We start from the raw sequence: 21,024 nt of genomic DNA, 5'->3' as shown, positions 1-21,024 counted from the left end.
CACATTTCTGGGCTTAGTGTTGGATACTTCACAAAATTCTTCCAAGTAACATTTTCGGATGCGGCATTAGTGACCTATTGTACTAGCCAGATGTCTTATCTCCCCTATCAATCCGACAACTTGGAGGGTGCTTCGCGGCAGCTCAGGTTGTGTGAAAGTGAACTTGGAGGAGCTAGTAATTTAAATGGAATAAAAACACACGCATACCTTATACAAAGTTACGTTTCTAGGAAAAAGGCTGAGAATAATAATGAGTCGTTACAACGCTCCAAATGATCGTATCGTAATAGTGAAAGATTTAGAGAGTCAATCACATGTACCCATAACCCAAAATTGCACACAATGGGATTATCGTGCTCTACAAAGGGGATGGGAGTAGTCTATTTATGAACTTAATCAAATAAAATTCTTCAATGGGTAACTCTTTGATCATCATGAGATTATCATCTGATAGCCCTCTCATCAAGGAACTCCATTTGATTGCTTTCTCATCGAAAGGCTACCAATCTGATGATTTTGCTTGCTTTGGATAACTCTTATTAAATAATGAAGTCTATCATCTCTCATTCACCTATAGTGGGCAAGATAGTAATAGTATAATTTTATCTCATCATCTTGGTCCATATTGACTAATGAATTGTGCGACTGACAAGTATATAAAAGAAAATTGATAATATTGTACCAAATCTTACATGAACCAACATAGTTTATCCCAAAAAGTCTCAATTTGCCCCTAAAGACATTTTTCTGCATCTATTCAAGTGGAGCGGATCCAATAAGAACCTACTAACCTAATTGTATAATGAATACCATGTCATGTAGACGTCATAACGTACATCAAGTTATATTAGCATAGGGAATATGAGTCATCTTTTTCTTTTCTTCTAGAATCTTAAGACGCGTGTTTAAGGTTAAAGGTCTTTCCTTTCTTGTTAGGAATGTAATAGGCTTGCAATTTTGTATATAAACTAATTCAAGAATCTTCTTAATATACGTCTTTCAAGACAAACTAAGGAATCTCCTTGAATAGTTCCTTACAATGTTAATTTTGAGCCTATAATTTGCTTCACCTGTCTTTCATCTTAAAAGTGGAGGACAACCACTTTGTTAACATAAAAAGATAGGATAAGGAATCTATTCTTAGACTATTTAACATACATGCAATGACCTTTTTTTTACTATTATAAACTCATTGGTGATAATGACTCAATGAGATTATTTTTTCAAGCCATAGAAAGACTTTCAAAGCTTGCAAACTTTGTGCTTCTGTCCACTCAACATGAAACCAATCGATTGATCCATGTAATCCCCTTTGACTCAATATAGTCACAATTGAGGTGTCATTCGTTATCATAGTTGAACGCGTTTTGTCAACTTTGCCCTTCTTTCTATCATACTTACTTTGCTTACTCTTTGTGATTTTAATACTATCAAATTCAAGTTTGTCATTCTTTCCTTTTAAATAAATCTCTTGAAGTTATTATACTTAGGGTTGAGTCTTTTGCGCAAACTACCTTCTACTACTTAAGTGAAGTAGTTATGAGTTTTAGCAACCTTCAAGTGCTTAACTTCAAGTTCCAAATGATGCAATACATACATTTTAATGTTCTTGTTGTGTGTCATATTGTTTTCAATATGCTCTCATGAATTAGGTTGGAAACGAATGCTTGTTTGGACCTATTGCTCATTGATGAGGTCGATCCTAGCTACTTTCAATTTGTGGATAATAGTTGACATCGTTCTAAAATATTGTTTCATATTTTGATATAAGTGCATCTTATAGGTGTCAAACTTGAGGGTCAATGCACACAATCTAGTAGTAGAGGTCCCATCAAATTTATACTCGGGGTAATCCACATCTCTTGAGTAATTTGATATCTCTCAAAAAGTTGGATAAGATCATTGTGCATATTGTTTAACATGACAAAATGCGCATAGTGATCTTTTTTTTAACAATATTGTTTAACATTGTTATTTATTTATTTTAAATAATTTTTCATGTTAAATTGTCTTTATTACAATAATATTTGAATAATTTCATGAAAATAATTTTAAAAAAAATCACATCCAAATCTTTTGTATGATACAAACTTTTCAAAATTGCAAAATAACTCATTTTCATAATTAAAAATTACCAAAATTAAAATAAATCACAATGACTTCCTTTTGTCATCCAAATTCTGATCATGCCTCCCTCCATTCCTCATTTTTTATAGTTGGAGGTGTGTGTTTGTATTACATTTCTAAATTTTTAATTGACTTGAAATTTTAAGAATATGTTTGGATCCTGGAAAGTTAAAAAGAAAATTGAGAAAAAGAAAATAAAGAGAAAAAGTAATGAGAAAGAAAAAGTAAAAGAAAATAAAAAATAGATTTAAGTTAATAAATTATTTTTACTATTTTAATTTTTTTCACTTATTTAACTTTTATATATAAATTTTAAATAATTTAAAATTATATAATTTTTTTAATAATTCGAATTATATTTGAATTTTTTTCGCATTTTCAATAGTAAAACCAAATATGAAAAGAACATTATTCTTAGGATTGTTTTTCATTCTCAAGTATTTTCCTAAAATTAAACATAACCTAAAAAAATCTCTATTTTTATCATTTTCATCCAAAAAAATTTACAAATAATATATAATTCAAAAGGGGTTTTATTTTTATTTTTTTAGATTATTTTCGTATAATTCTTGGAAAGTATGAATTTTTTATTTGTAGTTCATTGGTTTAAGAAAAACCAATTTGCATAGACTAATAGTCTTCTTATTGGAAGGCTACATAATATTGCCCAACTCAATGGGCCTGCTAACTTTGGACAAGTCAATTGGCCTTGCAATAATATTGCTTGCCCAAATGCTAACTCTAGAAAATAACTGTATAAGGTAGAAATGATGTTGAATATCATAAATGATTTCCCTCACTAGCCTATCCAATAAACAGTCAAAGCCCCATCCACCTTGGCTCAGTCACTTAAGCTGCATAATCCATAAGTTCTAAACCCAAAATTCAGCATGTCAACTCATAAGGATGGAGTTGGTTAATTAGCTCCATCCATGGACTGTGATGAACCAATGGAAAAAACTAAGGTATGAATCTATACATTTTGTTTGAGCTGTTGAAAATATATAATAAAATTTGGATAATTGAAGAATAGGTGAAAAAAAGGAAACCTGACTACAAACAAATATATAAGGTACGAAGAATGTGATCAAAGCACAAAAAGAAATGACCAAACTACAAAATAATTAGACCCATTATATTATAAGCCAATGAAACTTCAGCAAAAACTATGAGTGTCATGCCCCAAAACCCACTCCAAAGACATGAAAGTCATTTCACACCTCAAGCCCAAAGACTCAAAGTGGAAACAATACAAATATTCATATTGTAACTAAAAATTTATCGATTACCAAATTCATGTTCAAAGTAGTAAGACAAAATTCTAAAATCTTCAAGTATCAACTTTAAAAAAAAAACTAATACATCAATCAATGTGTTATTGTCCAAATAACTCCAAATTCAAAAGAATTCAAATGAGATTTAAGTTTTAACATTTAAACAATATTCAAAATAAAGAGAGTTTAAACAAATGTCCTAATAAAGCAAATCCCTCGTAACGGTCACTCCTTACCCGAACTGAGGTTACTTGAAAGATTATCAACAAAAGGGATGAACTCAAAGCCCAATAAAGAACATTAATACAGTTTCATGAATCAAACATTTTTAATCATGTTTGCAAATATGAGGTATAATTTATACTTATTTTCATAAAAACTTTTAAGTTCAAAATACTAATACATTCAAAACTTTTCAACAAAACTTTCTCATATCCATTTCAAAACAATTTCTTATCAAAACAAAATCGAATACATTCAAAATATCTTTACTCTAGTTATCGTATGACAAATGATGCTCAATTATATAGGACTTCACAATTGAGTAACTAGTTTCAAATTTGCTTCATTTAAGGTGAACAAAACTAAATGTCAACAATTATAACTCATTGACTAAGGTCATAAGGTCAATTATTGTAACCCGTTGACTAGGATCATAAAGTCAACTATTATAACCCGTTGACTAGGTCAACTATTTTAACCCGTTGACTAGGGTCATATAATATCAACTATTATAACCCGTTGATTAGAGTCATATAATTTATAGTCAAAACACTTTATTTCATGAATTCAAACTTACAAAACAAAACATCATATCTCCTCAATTTTTCTTTTTTCATAACCAAAGAAAATGCTAAAATATATTTTCCATACAAAACATATATTTGATCCATGCGTAAAAATAAAAATAATATTTTTACACATTTCAAAATATAATATAAAAAGAAAATTATTTTTTTTTATAAAATCTGCATTAATTTCCCTTACCTTGAAGAAACACTCAAAAACTTGAAGTATTTAGTTTGACGAATTTACTCCTCACCTAACATAATATCATGCACCACACTTATTATTGATTATTTATCTAGATATATAAATTTGACATTCCTAACAATATTTTATATAGTTCTCAGTAATTCTAATTAATTTCCTGTGTTAACATTATTAGAGAAAATATTATTTTCAATTTCCTAAACAATAATAAATTAATTTAATGAATTTCCTATTTTTTTATAAACTCGTATTTCTTCCAAATCTTATTCTAACCATTTATTTCTTTTATATACTTAAACTAAATCAAAACTTTTATTAAAAGCAATTACTATTATTATTACTATATTTTTCAATACCCCGCAACACCCAAACAGCCTTACTGTATGTCACTCACAAGCATCCAAATTACATAGTTCTTATTATTATTATTATTATTATTATTATCATTATTATCATTATTCTTATTAATCCCAACTATTCTTATTATTATTCTTACGTCACTTACAAATATCTAAATCACACAATTCTTACTAAGATTATTATTATTATTATCACTATTATCATTTGACTTATTAATTACAATGTCCCCTCTTATTTAATAAGATACCCCGTGTGCTTTTAACAATTTCAACAACTCCACCAACTCTACTCATTATTATTATTTTAATTTATTCCACTACCACCCTTTGTCTCTCATGGTTACATATTGATTTTTTATTTTATTTTGTTGCCCTAACACAGTGCCTCAAATTCAAAATCTAGAAAGATGCAATTATTCTTCTTATTATTTTCCAATCCCTTAAGTCACATATAATCATACATTTATTCACTCATTTAATTTTTAAAATTTCATTGTTTAGATCTATTCATCTAAAAAAAATCAAATTTCCCTATTCTCATCAATGAAACAACCTATATTCATAATTTCAATATTTTGATCTTAAAATAAATTAAATAAATTAACTCTAATCTAAATTAAAATTTTCTAAAGAATATCTAATGTGTTCAAAACTAACTAATGAATATAATATATTAATTTAGGGTTAGAATCTTATTTGAAAAAAATTTGAACTTCAAACTTTAGACCTTCAAACTTTTAGCCTACGTTTTCCAATTCTCTTATTTTTTTGTTAATAGAGTTTTTTGAATAAAGAAGATAAAATGAAAATCTAATCTATACCTAGGATTTTTAATTGTAAAATGACTATTTTACCTTTAATGAGTTTAGTTAATTAATTAATTAATTTTTAATTTACTATTTTGCCCCTAAATTTTTTTTTGGGGTGTTACAATGAGATCCAGGTTGAACACATGACCCTGATTGATTGATGATGTTTCTTATTATGATTTGGTACTATAATTAGATTTGGAAGTAGAATTAATTCTTCAACATTTTAACAATAGTAATACATGTGGTAAAATTTAATATTATTCATCAACGTGACACAAACTCAATACACTTTTTATCAATTTGAATTAAATATAAATGAGTTTGGATCAAAATTATGTCAAAGTGCATAACCCGTTTAATAGACAGGTAATTTTTTGGTCAACCTCTATAATACGAATTAAACTCGAATTAACCCATCCAATAATCTCGTTATTAATGTAATTAAAATTTTGAACTTTTTAACTTATATTTGACTTATTTGAAGTTTGTTTTTAAATAAATAGGTCAATTAAGTCGTAAACATGTTTGATTAAGATATTAATATCATATAAAGATATACAAAATCCAATTCAACTTGATTATTAAATAAAAGAACTTAATAATTTAATGAGTTAAATGTGTTAGATGATATATTACTTGTTTAATAATTAGGTCGTATTTAGATTTTATATTTTTAATATGATTATTATTCTTATCAGGTTTAAATACTTAGTTTTTGAAATGGTATCAACACAAGGTACCAACACAAAATTATCACCCATAAATAGGAGTGATTGCAATTAGTGCGGAAGTAGATGATGGGGTGCTATTAATTCAGAGACTGCCCAACATGTACTAGATGCATAAATGCAGAACGACAACCAACGATGACCATACAGCTCCTTTCATTGTGGCATGTTGCCTATCTTTGGCGTCACAGGAGCACAGTTCACAAGTATATATGCCAAAGTTTGTTTCTCATCCACATGGGAAAGCAAGCCTGTGCACTCTTTCTTTTTACTTTTCCTGGCCAGATCCAATGCCCTCGTGAATCATCCTCTGCACAAACCTTTTTGGGCCATGCATCCACATATTCTTGTTTGATTCCCACATTAATTATTTTTTCTTAAATTTCAACCACTCAAGGTGTCTCTCAACTTTCTTTTATTTTATTTGGGTTGTGGAAAATGCTTGCAAAAATAAATAAATAAATAAATTCTTTTATTTGATTCACTATAAAAATATATATATATTTGAAAAAATCAAGTGAAAATGAAAAAAAAGGAAATTAATTTTTTTTTATTTACTGTAAAAAAAAAGAATAAAAAAATCATGTGAAATTATTTGGTATTATGGACAAATACCCAAAAAAAATAATAATAATAAAATTCTTCATTAAATAATGTCACTTTTAAATTTAAGAATGGGTCATCGGGAAAATGACTTATAGAACAAATCCATAAATTATTATATTAAATGTTATATATATATATATATATATATATATAAATGATCTATTTTCAATGTCAATTAATTTTCAAATAAGATGATCAAATTTTTATTCAATAATGATATTTAAGTTAAAGTCATATCACTCTTAAGCCGATGACAAATAATCAAATGATGATTTTTAAAATAATTTTCTCATAATATAATATTTAATATCATAAAAATTTAAACATCCCTGATTGAAAATAAATTGATTTTTGATCGAAGACAAATCGTCATAATTTTTATTTCTCTAAATTTTCCAAGTAATTGATGTGTTTGGCATGGGGAAATCGAATCGGGGTTCAACTATATAGGAGTAATGAAACATGTGCCATTTTGAATTGGATCTCCATCTATGATATCATTTAATATTTTGGGTGTGTCACGCCCAAAGGGTCACCACCATACCCACAACGACCCCATAATTAATAGTTTAGACAGCAAAAATATCTATTATCCGTCTTGATAGGTCACACATACATAGAATTTAAACTATAACGGCTTAGCAAAACTGTGTAGCTGGCTTTATTTATACCTAAACCTAGTAATGAAGTTGCTGTCGCGTATCTATCTCCTCTCAATTCCATTATCTGTCTTGATAGGTCACACACACGTAGAATTTCATTTTCATTTCGTTTGTCAAATTGGGTGGGCCCAAAACATTATGTTAATTAGAACCGGATCATATTTTTGTCACCTTTTTTTGGGCACATGACACTGTTACATCAATCACCCCTTCAATTCTTTCTGTAATATCCTACTAATTCCTTTTGACTACTACCTATCCCGTTTGAATATTTGGTCCCGTATATGCATTGATTGTTTTCGGATATCCAAAAAGTGTTTTTGGATCATAAAAATTTTCTAATTGATGAAAAAAAAAAGTTTTAAAAGGTTTTTTTTTTTTCTTATATATAAAAAATAAAAAAAACTTTTTTTTATATAAAAACAACCTTTTTATTGTATTTTATGAGATAATTGGGATAAACTAAATAAATAGACACCCCTTATGTAATTAAATAAAGTCATATAAAAGTTGAGAATCGATTTTGACTCCCACCGACTCGGATAAAATTATGTAAGATAACGACTTTTCAATGGATAATTTTTGGGTGGGATTCAAAGTTTGGCACCGGCATTATTCAACAAAATTTATATTTATTTATTTATTTATTTGTATTTAAGGGAAGTGAAAAGGCGATAGAGTAAAATTGTGGACTTTGTTGAGTAGGAAAGAGGGTATATTGTAATTTGATTGGGTGTCCACCAAATAGATTCCGTGCAGGACATGTGGTGGTCGGATAAAGAGATAAAGACTCCGTACCTTTTAGGGCACATTTTCTTTCTTTTTTTAAATTTTTTCTTTTTTTGTCAAAAATAAAATATAGAATTATTACTTATCCTTCTAAAAGCGACTTTTGTGATGTGGAAAAACTATTAGGTATAATCTCCATGTAGTGACAAACTCCTCCTTAACGGTACTATGCATAATAGGCCTACCCAAAATTAACTACGATTAAACATTAAAAATGGTTACCAATTGAATTGGAAGCTATATAATTGTAATTAAATTGAATTAGTAAGTAGTGTTCTAATGTGATTTTTGAAATAATAGTCTATCAAATAATTATTTATGAATCACTTCGATTATATTTAGCTCTCAAAAGATAATAAAGTAAATATTATCGTTCTTCAAGCAGACAATGATGTTGCTCGTATTTATGGTCTTAATGAAATAATTGTGGGTCTAATCTTCCAACTTTATCATAATATATTTGAATATTTGTCTTAGATCGAATTTCAAATCAAAAGTAAAATAAATTTGAAATAATAATAAAAATAATTTATTGATTTTCATATTTTTTCTACCTTTTTTTCTTCATAGTTTTCACGAGAAAAAAAAAATACATTTAAATTCTCTATTTTTTTTAAAGTTTATCAAAAATCATATTTTTGTAGGAAAGCACTTTACTCGTATTTATGGTCTTGATGAAATAATGGTGGGTCTAGTAAGCACCTTACTAGTTTCAAACATTTACCTTAGATCGAATTTCAAATCATAAGTAAAATAAATTTAAAATAATAATAAAAATAATTTATTGATTTTCATATTTTTTTTACCTTCTTTTCGTCACATTTTACATGAAAAGAAAAAAAACTCTCAAATTCTTCAAAATTTTAAAAATCTATCAAAAATCTTATTTTTGTATGTTTCAAACATTGTTAAATATTTGTAATTTATTTCAAAATTACTTACAACTAGTAAGTTAAAAATTATTTTAAAAATTTTCCCCCATAATATTTTGCTTTTATTTTTAATTGAAATTCAAGTTATTAAGAATGAAATAATTTTTTTATCAAACAATTTTTAAAATTACAAGCTCTTTTATAAAATCAATAATATTTTATATTATTTTCTTTTAAATTTTTTTTAATTATTTACCCGAATATGGTAAATTTTCATGGGCCTAGTAAAGAAGCCCAATACAATGATTACCGCAATAGCCATTCGTTTTGAAGTGGCGGCTATAATTTAACCGTTCACACCCTGTAATGGAAGAAACTAAATTTGCTCAAAACGAACACCACCACCACACGCACTCAATAGCGAGTGCACTCAACACCCACAGAATCTGAGCATCGTTACATCCGGAATCACGTGATAAACACACTGCAATAGTATCACCGAAAACGCGCCTCAATCTCGCGTGGAGAAGGAATGGTTTCCTTTCTTTAAAGACAACACCTTAATATAAAGGTGACATAATTGATATATCTGAAGCTTAACGTAGTACCGCTGTTTTTAGAGAGAGAAACTAGAGGGAGAGGTGTTCAGACCTTGAGAGAGAGAGCCCAACAAGTCTCGCTACCTTTCTACACTGGACCCTTTTTCTCCTTTCCATCTCTTTCCAAGGTTAGGGTTTTCTCTCTCTGCAATTCATCGTATCAAATCCCAGATAATTTTTTGCTCAACTTTTGGTTAGTCTCTCTTCGTTATAGAATCTTACCCACTAAGTTTTTGTTTAATTATAGTTGGTTTTTTCTAACTTTTTTTGCAGACTTCTCTCATTGTTTAATGGTTCTGTAAGTTTAAGTTTACTTCTGTGACTCAGTTTCATTGACTCTCTCTCTTTTGGTCTTTGCTTTGTTGAGTTTTGATGTGTGATGACATCACTAATTTTGTTTCGTGGTTTAATTTTCAGATTTGAGATTGTTTTCACATTATTTTTGTGAGGTTTTTTTTTTTTTTTTTTTGGTGTTTTGATGGGTGGTTGAGGTGTGATAAGATCACTGACTGTAGATCACTAATGTGTGTAGGTGGGTTTGTTTTCTTGTGATTTAATTTTCAGATATGAGGGTGATTTTCAGATTGGTTCTGTAGAAGAAGGGAGAGGTAATTGAGCTGGTTGAGATCAATGGGTGGGAAGAGATCTGCTATAGATTGCTTGAATTTGGAGATCTATGCACAGACTTTCGTGGGCTTTGTGTTGATTTTTGCGGCGCAAGTTTTGCTTGGATATACCAGCCCTGGCGATGGTAACTCTGAACTATAGAATTTTTGGTTTTATTCTACTGTTTGGTTCCTGTGAAAAATGTTGGAAGTGAAAAGAAATTGACGCCTTAAATCTTACATGTTATGTTTGTTGGGTTTCCAAAATTATGAAAATTTTACCTGAGTTGAGTGAAGGGTTGCTTTCATGGGTCTCGAATTCTTAAAAGTTTAAGTTTCTAAGTTTTTTATTCCCTATATTTTCTTGTTGTCCAAACAGAGCTTTGATGAAATGATTTCTTTTGTTTTTTTTTTCTTTCTTTCTACAATTTCTGAACATTTTTTGCTTAGGCTATAAGTAATGAAACATCTCAGATTACGAATTTAGATGTTTTTCTCTTGCATTCTAACTCACCAACCGAACAGTTATCTAATTTACGGCAACTGTGACACTTTAGCTTTTCATTGTTTGATTGGTTTCTTGTTAAAATTGTTTGCCATTGTAATTTCTTGAATTAATTGGATCCCAATGGCTTATTGTTAACATTATTTTGTATTGAACCAGTTACTGCAATTAATAACTTATATGCTGCATTGGGTAGCCCCCTTCTTCCTGGATGGGTGTCTACTGGGGGAGACCCATGTGCTGATGCTTGGCAAGGAGTCTCATGTAACGGCTCGGAGATAAATTCAATGTATGACAATCCTACTTCACTCCTTCATTTATTGGATAATGTCTCTCAACAATGTCATCTGTCAATTCTCTTATAGTTATTCACTTTTACAGAATTCTTAATGGTGCCAATTTGGGAGGGGAACTAGGTGATAGCTTGGGAACTTTTGCTTCTATCAAAGTGATGTAAGTGGTGATCTCTCTCTCTCCCCCCCCCCCCCCCCCCCTCCCCCCCCTCCCGGGGGCCTCCCTCTATGGTCACATTTTATGGATAACAATACTGGGCAAAGAATTAATAGTTGAATGGATGTATCCATTCACTCTTAGTGGAATTGCTCTGCATGTTCTTCATTTATCTTTACTTATTCAATTTTTTTTTCGTTCTAGCATTCATTCATGGGGCAGAGTTCCTCTCTATTTTTGTTATCTGATCCTTGTGGATGAGTGGAACCATCCTGATGGGGATGATTTTATGTCCCTCTTCTGTAATCACTAGTTGACATACTAATTGAGCAGTTAGTTGCCCGCATATGCCTCTCATCAGATGCAGGCTCAAGAGAAAGCAATAGGCATTCTTTTTACAGATTATAGTTATTGCTTTTCCTTGTAATTCTTGGTATGTCATTAATGCTTGTGCTGTTCTGTGGCAGAGACCTGAGCAACAACCAGATTGGGGGTAGTATTCCATCCAGTTTACCCCTTACCTTGCAGAACTTGTACGTTTTATCCTGATATTAAATAAAAATGTTTTGTTTCATTTATTCAAATACTTGCTGTTTTCTGTGTGCTTGGATTTCAATCTTCTTATGCAAAATATGTGATAGTCTTTACCTTTGGCAGTTTTCTTTCAGCTAATCAGTTCACTGGAAGCATCCCAACTTCGTTATCCTCTCTTAGCTTACTTACAGACATGTAAGTTCTTTGGTTTTTTTCCCACCTTTTTTTCTTGGATGCCTATGGGTGCTGTTATTTTTTTTTAACCTTTATTTTATAAATAACTTTTAGCTATTTATGCCTTTCAGGTCTCTAAACAACAATCTTTTAACTGGAGAGATCCCTGATGCGTTTCAAGCCCTTGTGGGTTTGATCAATCTGTACGGGCTCATTGTGTTTTGCAAATTTTTTCCTTTTCATACTTACATTATAGGTTGTTGCTTATTGATTATTGACGGAGCCATTTGTCTTTGTGCAGAGATCTATCCAGTAACAGTTTGAGTGGGCAATTGCCTCCATCAATGGAAAACTTGTCGTCGCTGACCACTCTGTTAGTAACTCACTCATTATGGCCACTTATCATTACACCTATTCTTCAGCATGGATTAAGCTAACATTTTAGTTGGCAGGCGTTTGCAGATCAATCAGCTATCTGGGACCCTAGATGTTCTACAAGATCTTCCCCTTAAAGATTTGTACTTTTCTCAATCACATTACACTTTTGTTCTTTCTTCAAGGCTATGTTTGGCTCTCGGAAAATATGAGGGAAAGAAAATAGAGAGGAAAAGTAGAAAAAAAGAAATGTAAAGGAAAATAAAAAATAGATTTAAAGTCAATAAATTATTTTTATATGCTACTTCGAACTCATTTCCCTTATTTTAACCTTTCTATATAAAATTAAATAATTAAAAAATGTATATGCTTCTAGTTTATTTTAATTATATTTGATTTTCTTTGGTATTTAACATAATACAACCAAACATGAGAAAATCATTTTCCTTAAAAAAAAATTGCTTTCCTTAGTAGTTTCCGGGAACCAAACATAACCCAAAAGATTTGTTGGATAATCTATGTTTTTGGTAGTTATGGAAACATAAAAAATTGCTCCTGAATTTATTGTTATTATGCTGTGGAACAGGAATGTAGAGAATAACCGTTTCTCTGGAACGATACCTGATAAGTTGCTAAGCATTCCAAATTTCAGGTGAGAGTCACAAAATATGAAATTTAGTTTATTTTTCTCGTTTAAGTAGATTACATTCTTTGCACAATGTGAAGGCTGGAAGTTTTGCTATCAGATTCGAAATTTGTCTAAAATGAAAAAATCATTTCCATGCATTTCTCTCATGCTGTAAAAAATTTTAGAAAGACTTCCAGTGTATGGATATTTTTTAGTTAGCACATAGGAACTCCCTAAATTTTCAACCAATTAGTAAGGATAAGCCTGAGAAGTTTGACCCAAGTTGAGACTGACTAGTGTGGATAGACATAAAGAATATGTTGTCTGAACCATGAAGGCCCATATTATGAGAAAAGACCTAGCCAGACAACTCAAAATGGAAACTGGGTCTATTTCTCACAAATGCCATGCAACAATAAAAGTGAAGGTAATGTTACATTACCTGGTGGTTTACAAATCTATAAATCAGATAATATAAGTGAAAGCTGCTTCCATTTCTTAGTAGCCCCTTAAAAATAAAGTGGTGATATTTTGATCCCAACATGCCTATTGCATGAGTTGCTGATGCAACAATGCCAAAATTGGTTTTATAATGGTTTCTGATGCAGCAATTAGAATTAGGGTTTCAACATTATAAGTGTTAAAATTGATTCAGGGGTTTATATTTTCTTCTAATCTGTCAGTTTGATATTTTAGTTTTCTTGTTTCTGTAAAATCTTTAAAACAGAACAAGGAAAAAGTAGTATGTAAAGCTATAGTGCCATATGGCTGTGTTTCTAACTTTGAAATTTTACTATGCAGAAAAGATGGAAATCCATTCGGCAATGTTACTGCTCCTTTGCTTGCACCCACATCCCCATTGACACTCCCATCACCACCTCCTCCACTTTCTGGGCCGCCATCTTCCAACCAACCACCTGTGAAACCAGCTGATGGGCCATCTGCAACAGAGGAATCAAATTCAGGGGGGAAAGGAAAAGGTTTAAGCACTAAAAGGATAGTTTGGATATCAATTACAGTGGTCTTGGTATTTATAATTTTGGTGCTGGCACTTGTGCTTCTTGTAAAATGGTGTTGTGGAGAAAGGCAAGAGTCTGACTGGATATCTAAGCGAAATGAAACCGGTGCATATAAAGGCAGCAGATTGAATCTTAGAGATAATGGATCCTTGGAACAGCAAGGTAATCAAATAGAGAAAGGCATGTAGATTTTTATTTGTCTGCTATCTAGTTTTGTTATATATTGTCTTCATCCTTTTAGGCCCTAAGGTTTTATATTTTTCTGAACAAATGGCTAACTAAAGATTCTGTCACCAGTTCCAAAAGAGGCAGTTGGCACACCCAAGGAGGAACATCAAGAAGTGGTTAGAAGAATAGGTGTGCCTCCAAAGCCACAAAATGAACAAGATCGAAATGTGGAAAGAATGTTCACAATACCAAAGCAGGACAGTCATGAGATAGATATAAGTGGACTTGATGTGATGATGCCACCTCCTCCCCCTCCTCCTCCTCCTCCTCCTCCTCCCCCGAGCCCTCCTCCCCCACCTCTTGTTGAAACAGTTATTGTAAACCCAATTGTGCCAGTTGAAGTAAATGCAGAAAAACCTTCCACGAAAACTCTGAACCCCCCGATCTCTGCAAGATCTTTCACAATTGCATCACTTCAGCAATACACAAACAGCTTTTCTCAAGAGAATCTTATTGGATCGGGCATGCTGGGAACTGTTTATAGGGCACAGCTTCCTGGTGGAAAGGTATTATTCCTTTCTTTTAAATTGCATCAACACATTTGGACTACTTTGTGGCAGTGGCAGTGGTTTCCCTTAATTTAACCTCATGATGCATCCTTCTGTTAAGTTCCTTACTTCATCATCTTTGTCATTTTTTGTTTCTCCTGTGCTTAATTACTTTGGCCAGTTCTCTTGTATACTCTTTTTTATATAAGCAAAATACTGATGTTTTATCTGTTAAGCTGTTAGTTAGTCTTAGAGATCAACCAAACCCTAAAGGAGAATCTGTGATCGAACTGGTATCGGAAACAGGCTCCTATTATATGAGGAATGGCTACACTGGTTTAATCATTTTTGTGCTGGAGCAATTTTAACTGCTTCTTCATTTTCATCATCATCTCAGACAAACTCTCTAGCAAGCACCAAAATTACTCAATTCTGTTTAGATTTGTTTTCTCTTTCAAAGGTTTCAATGCTAACTGAAGAAAAACCCAGTTTAGAAGGTGAAGAAAGTTTTTTGACCAAGTTGCACCAAAGTTTGTTGTTGCACAATGGTGCTATAAGCATGTGTCGTTGGGTATTTTGCCATGCTGGTTCATTGGTGGGAGTAATTTAAACCCTTTCCATTAGTTTGTCTTTTTCCTTTTTCTCAGTTTTTTAGGCTGCTTTTCCTTCTATAGAAATAGTTGAGTTTTATATTTTAAGATGTTATTTTATTTCATAAGAGATTTTCTCTTTTGAGCTGTTATAAGTTTTAATGGCAAAAGAAAATCGCTAGGTGTGATAGCATTTGATCAAGATTTCTTGAAAACCAGTAGGATTGTACAGGGAACAGGCACAAGAAAACTTTTATTGGTATTTTTAGAATCTTGGTTATTTCTTTCATGCTTCCATTTGTCAGATCCATCATGTTAAATTGAGATAACATGGGAAATTATATCCATTTGCAATTTTACCTAAGACTCTCCTTGATTGAGAAGTGAAGTAAAAATATTGAAACATGGTTTTAGGTACCTTAAGCTGTTGATTTTAAATCTAGGTAAGTCACTTATCAAAAATAAAATAAATTAAATCTAGGTAAGTCAAATGCTTGGTTTCCTATGATTGTCAATCTAGCAATATATTTTGGGTATTTGACATTCTTTTATCTATTAAATAGAAACCTCTTATTCACATTGATATTTTTGGAGAAGCATTTAACTAGAAGTTATATTTGCGCAAATGGGTCCATAATAAGTTGTACTAAACAACCAAAACCCAATTACACGTAAATTTTCCTGTGTGTTCTTAATGTTTATTGTTGTCACATAATCTTGCATGTGATATGCACATGTGGAATGCAAAGATTATCCATGTAGTCATAACATAGCCTTACATAAAGGGAAATGAACAAATAAAAATAAAAGCAAAAAAAAAAAAAAAAAAAAGAACATAAACATAACATAAATAGAAACGAGGGCAAACTGATAAAAAATATATATATTTTCTCCTAGAGCTAAAAGATTTGTATCTTCATAAGAAAATTTATGTAAATTGTCATTTTGATTAGTGGTTGAACTTTAGCACACTGGTTAGTGCCCTCTATTTTTACTCTATCTCTTTAACACACATACCAGAGGCACTCATGTCAGTTTGTGTGATTGATGCAATTTGTATGAGCAAACAGAAAGGCTTCAGAGTTTTGACATTTGATCCTTCTTTTGTTTTAATTGTTTTGTAGCTACTTGCAGTCAAGAAACTGGACAAAAAGATTTGTAATCAGCAGAAGGATGATGAGTTTTTTGACCTGGTAAACAGTATTGATGGAATTCGACATGCTAATGTTGTCGAGCTCATGGGATACTGTGCGGAGCATGGTGAAAGACTTCTTATTTATGAGTATTGCAGTGATGGGACACTGCACGATGCCCTGCACTCAGATGATGAATTTAAGAAGAAACTTTCATGGAGTGCCCGGGTACGGATGGCGCTTGGAGCTGCTAGAGCCTTGCAGTAAGTTGAGCAACCGTTAAAGATAATTTTCTGATCCAATTTGTTCATTTTCCAAGTTTTCAATGGTTAAAAGTCGACCAGAAACTAGTATCAAAAGGGTGGTGTTTGATAAATGTTATTCTCTGTTCCCATAGTTATTAGATTTTCAAGGTTGATTGATTGAATGAGGTTTCCAAAATCCCTTATCGTCGTGTACATGCAATGGAGGGGGGTTTTCTTTCTTTCTCATCTTTTGCATGATCATTTGTATACAAATGTCTACCATTTGAAGTACTAACGTTTTTCATTGTTTTATTTGAGAAGGTATCTGCATGAGGTCTGTCGTCCACCTGTTGTACACAGGAATTTCAAGTCTGCAAATGTGCTCCTTGATGATGAGCTCACCGTACGTGTCTCTGATTGTGGTTTGGCTCCTTTAATATCAAGAGCTTCTGTAAGTCAGGTGAGTTGTGTCCTAATATCTTCAAGTCTTTGGGTTCCATGTATGTGGGGTTGTTGGCTGATGTGGAAATTTTGGATTTGTTGGGACTGAATTTTCTGATTTCTGAGTTAGACTGAGCAGTTTAACAGCAAGTCATTGAAGTGAGATAAATAAGTGAAACACAGAGGTGGTTTAATAAATAGTAGGGGTTCATAGACAAATATCGTGCAGTGAATTAATTGATGTTGATGATTAGATGGTCTGGATCAAGGGATATTGAAGAGAAGCAGGTGCAGTGATGAAAATCATTGTTTTGTGCTCATCCTGGGGCATGGATGCAGGGATTGTGGTTACTCATTGAGGACATGGTGTTCTCCTGAATCTTGCTGTGAGCCCATCATTTCATGGCAATCTCATATCATTGAGGTCATCTTGGTAGATATAGTCTGTTTTCTTAATTTGAGACTTGTTTATTGAACTGTTGTCTCCTCATGCCCCTTCATGTGACAGATATTATTGATCACAGTTTTGGATTGTCCCATCAGACCAGTTCCAGTCTCCATGCCTGGCATTCAGAAAAAGTCTTCCTATACTTCATTCTTTCTTTAATGTGAGCATTCATATGGGGGATCTCTTGTAATATTATTTGGGTAATTGTCCCTTAGTGTCCTGTTGACATGAATTAAGTGAAAGCTCTCTTCCCTGGACTGACGAAGGATCTGTTTGATATTTGGGAAAAAGTGGATTGCCCAAATAATACTGGGATGACCACATTGTGCAAGATAATCACAAGAATGTAGCTTGTTGATAAGAATTATCCACGTCTTCAAAATGATGAAGAGGGACCTTTTCCGAGTTCAGGGAAAGGAATGAAAACGTTGACCCCCTTTTTAATACTTCAATAGTATCAATAGGACAAAGACAATGATAAGTTGACTCCTCCAACATCATGGATGCATTTCTTTTCCTGATTTTGTTTCCATCAAGCAGATGGGAAAATAGTTTAATGACATTCCACTGATATGTGGAAAGGCTTTTCAGTTTCTGTTTAATTATACTTTAAAATGATTAGCTTGTGAGGTTGAATGAGATGCTCAGACAATTAAATTGCTTACTATTTTGGAAACCGCAAACATGGTTTTCTATAAGCTTGAATGACAAGTGAATTTGTGGTGTTCAATCCCAAGCAGTTGGGGTAAGCCACAGTAAGAACAATAATGTATTTTGGTTGAACACATGATTGATTAACTAGATTCATTCTGAATGTGTTCTCCAGTGCTAACTTTTACAAGTGAGAATATTTTGATTGACCTTACATAGAAGAGTGGTGAACCTTCCTGGAAGAATTGCCATTTAATAAAGACATCATAATATGTTGTCATATAGAGGCCATGATGAAAAATAAAGGAATTATATACAAGTATTTATATCAGAAACTAAGATTTGCAAGGGTTGCATAAATTACTGTCTAGTTTGAATCTATTGCAACTGAAGTCTGATTCTCCTCTATTTGCTCAGTTGTCAGGACGCTTATCGGCATATGGCTGCGAAGCCCCAGAACATGAGTCTGGGATTTATACTTTGAAGAGTGATGTCTACAGCTTTGGAGCAGTAATGTTAGAACTCTTGACAGGACGAAAGTCCTATGACAGGTGAATAGACCAAATTTTATCCAAATTGGGTTTGTGATTATGTACCCATTTTGCTGGCTTGATCTTTACCTTCTTAAATAACATGTGCAGCAAACGCAACCGAGGAGAAAAATTGCTGGTGAGATGGGCCATCCATCAGCTTCATGACATTGATGCTTTGTCAAGGATGGTTGATCCTTCATTGAATGGAGAATACCCTGCTAAATCTTTATCCCACTTTGCTGACATTATCTCTCGGTGTGTTCAGGTGAGTGTCTTAATGGTTTTATTTTCTATTTGTTTCATATATTTGGTTACTGGTGGTTTGACTAGTGGGGTGCTGTTGGATTTGGAATAATAAACCCTGGGAATCCTGGCTCGTTTGACCTGCAATTTCTACTTTCCATTCTCTAGAAGTCTGGCTTCTCAGTGATTTCACTGATTTTTTCATTTTGAATGAAAGGAAAATTTGTTTCAAATGTTTAACCATATGAGGCATAATTGCAGAGATGACTGGAAAAATATATTGTAGAGGAAATGAGCTCTAGGAATTGAATTTCTTTCAGGGCACATTTGGAACATTGGAGTAGAGAATGAGAATAGGAAATCGATTCTTTTCCTATTCACAAATGTGCTTGGATTGTTTGCTAGAATGAGAATAGGGATAAAAATTCATTGGTATTGAAACCAAATCACACTCTCACTAGGATTTTGATTCCTCTGACGTTTCTACATGGTATTGTGATTCATCCCCATACCCATCCTATTTTCATTCCTATTGGAATATACCAAATGCATCCTCTATATATAGATGACATGAAAATATGAGGTATTCCCCAGTATAAATATTAATTCTGTCCTATGCTCAATCATGCATCTGTCATATGCTCAAGTTTGGCTGTTACTCATGAAGATGCAAGAAATATAAACTCATAATGCTGAAATGGGACAGTAGCCCACATCTCAGCAAGTTTCCCTGGGAGATGTATGAGAAGTCAACCTTTCTGCTAATTATAAGCATATGGCCAAGTTTGTCCTATTGACTTCAAATCCATGACAGATTTGATGATTAAAGAGATTACAGAAGGTTCCTCGCTTGGCATTTGACTGCTATTCATTTGTTATAACTTTTTTCTCTTTTCTCTTTTATCATGAATCTATACAGACTTACTCATCTAATCTCAAACTCTTTTTCCCAGGATGAGCCAGAATTCAGGCCACAGATGTCTGAAGTTGTGGACGACCTCATAGACATGATACGGAAAGAGGCTCCCAATAGATCAAATAGCAACTAAAGTAGATTAGGAAATAAAAACTGGTGATTCAACTTATGAACAGGAAGGTGCTGAGGTTTGATCTGCCAAAAGTTTCACCCAACAAGATACAGCAATTGTAGAAGCTGCAGAGTTGATGCCCATGCTAACACACCCAACAGTCCACATCCTGATCAGGGTGCACCATAGGGAACTTTTTTGAGGTAATCAGCCACAGGACACATTGTCGCCAACTGTTTGATATTCTTTGTCAATTGTTTGCAATCATTCTATGTTCATTAGAACCATAAAATGAGGTCTGTACTGCAGAAATATGCTAACCCAATTATTTAACGTCATTTGTTATTGATTCTTGATAATGAAAATCTTTTCCTCTGCTGCTGGCCCATGCTTAACTTTGTATCCTGTTCTTTAGGCCTTGTATGGAGTTGCAAATAACCTTCTGGGTAATAAAGATGTGATTGATAAATTCTTCTAGTTTATGAGACAGGGATTCATGAAAGTGTTTTTATTGACAATCTGAAAGAAGATATTCTTAGCTTGTAGGAGACCATGTTCCAAAGCTGGGAGAGTTTATATTGGCTCAGTTCTTCCTGAGTTGCGTTGCTGGAATTAGATTTACCTAGGGATGATGAAGTTTGATTGCCAACTCGATTTGAACTTGACACGTTTTCTTTTTTTGCAGGTTTGGATAAAGTATAATCGTGTTTGAGTCACATGTATGTTGACTTGTATAACCCGTTTAATAAACAGGTTATTTTGTTATTTTTTGGTGAATAATTAGGTCGTATTTTGGTTTATGTTTTTAATATGATTATTATTCATGATATGTTTGAATCGACCTATTTAATCTATTGTCCAAGTTTTGACACAACACAAATACAA

General features: G+C 32.3%; 1 protein-coding gene across 11 annotated transcripts; it reads left to right on the top strand.

Moving 5' to 3' along the window:
* The first annotated feature begins 9,821 nt into the window (after positions 1 to 9,821).
* Positions 9,822 to 20,948, top strand: LOC117926709 (protein STRUBBELIG-RECEPTOR FAMILY 3-like). Of its 11 annotated transcripts, none has more exons than XR_004653230.1 (19): positions 9,824 to 9,949; positions 10,095 to 10,119; positions 10,386 to 10,572; positions 11,091 to 11,220; positions 11,313 to 11,384; positions 11,849 to 11,914; positions 12,039 to 12,110; positions 12,221 to 12,292; positions 12,391 to 12,462; positions 12,542 to 12,607; positions 13,051 to 13,116; positions 13,894 to 14,291; positions 14,409 to 14,845; positions 16,542 to 16,813; positions 17,117 to 17,255; positions 18,753 to 18,886; positions 18,977 to 19,133; positions 19,779 to 19,952; positions 20,065 to 20,156. XR_004653230.1 is itself a non-coding variant. In XM_034845953.1 (18 exons), exons 3-18 carry the CDS (start codon positions 10,452 to 10,454, stop codon positions 20,158 to 20,160), a joined length of 2,370 nt encoding a protein of 789 aa, XP_034701844.1. In that variant the 5' UTR covers positions 9,825 to 9,949; positions 10,095 to 10,119; positions 10,386 to 10,451; the 3' UTR covers positions 20,161 to 20,608. The 11 variants fall into 11 exon arrangements, 7 of the variants coding, with proteins under 7 accessions (XP_034701844.1, XP_034701846.1, XP_034701847.1 ...); XR_004653229.1 differs by having other exon boundaries at positions 19,759 to 19,952; XR_004653228.1 differs by lacking the exon at positions 19,779 to 19,952 and adding an exon at positions 20,825 to 20,948 and having other exon boundaries at positions 9,825 to 9,949; positions 20,065 to 20,342.
* The last annotated feature ends 76 nt before the right edge of the window (positions 20,949 to 21,024 follow it).

The sequence above is a fragment of the Vitis riparia genome, chromosome 12, assembly GCF_004353265.1.
Source record: "Vitis riparia cultivar Riparia Gloire de Montpellier isolate 1030 chromosome 12, EGFV_Vit.rip_1.0, whole genome shotgun sequence".
NCBI lineage: Eukaryota > Viridiplantae > Streptophyta > Magnoliopsida > Vitales > Vitaceae > Vitis > Vitis riparia.
The sequence above is the reverse complement of the archived record's forward strand: the minus strand, read 5'-3'. Positions and strand labels throughout refer to the sequence as shown.

Excerpts from the sequence above, each read along its gene's own strand:
- LOC117926709 (XM_034845956.1), top strand. The coding sequence starts at position 10,452 with ATGGGTGGGAAGAGATCTGCTATAGATTGCTTGAATTTGGAGATCTAT. Across the intron at positions 11,915-12,038 it reads CCCCTTACCTTGCAGAACTT|TTTTCTTTCAGCTAATCAGT; the intron begins GTACGTTTTATC and ends TACCTTTGGCAG. Across the intron at positions 18,887-18,976 it reads GGACGAAAGTCCTATGACAG|CAAACGCAACCGAGGAGAAA; the intron begins GTGAATAGACCA and ends TAACATGTGCAG.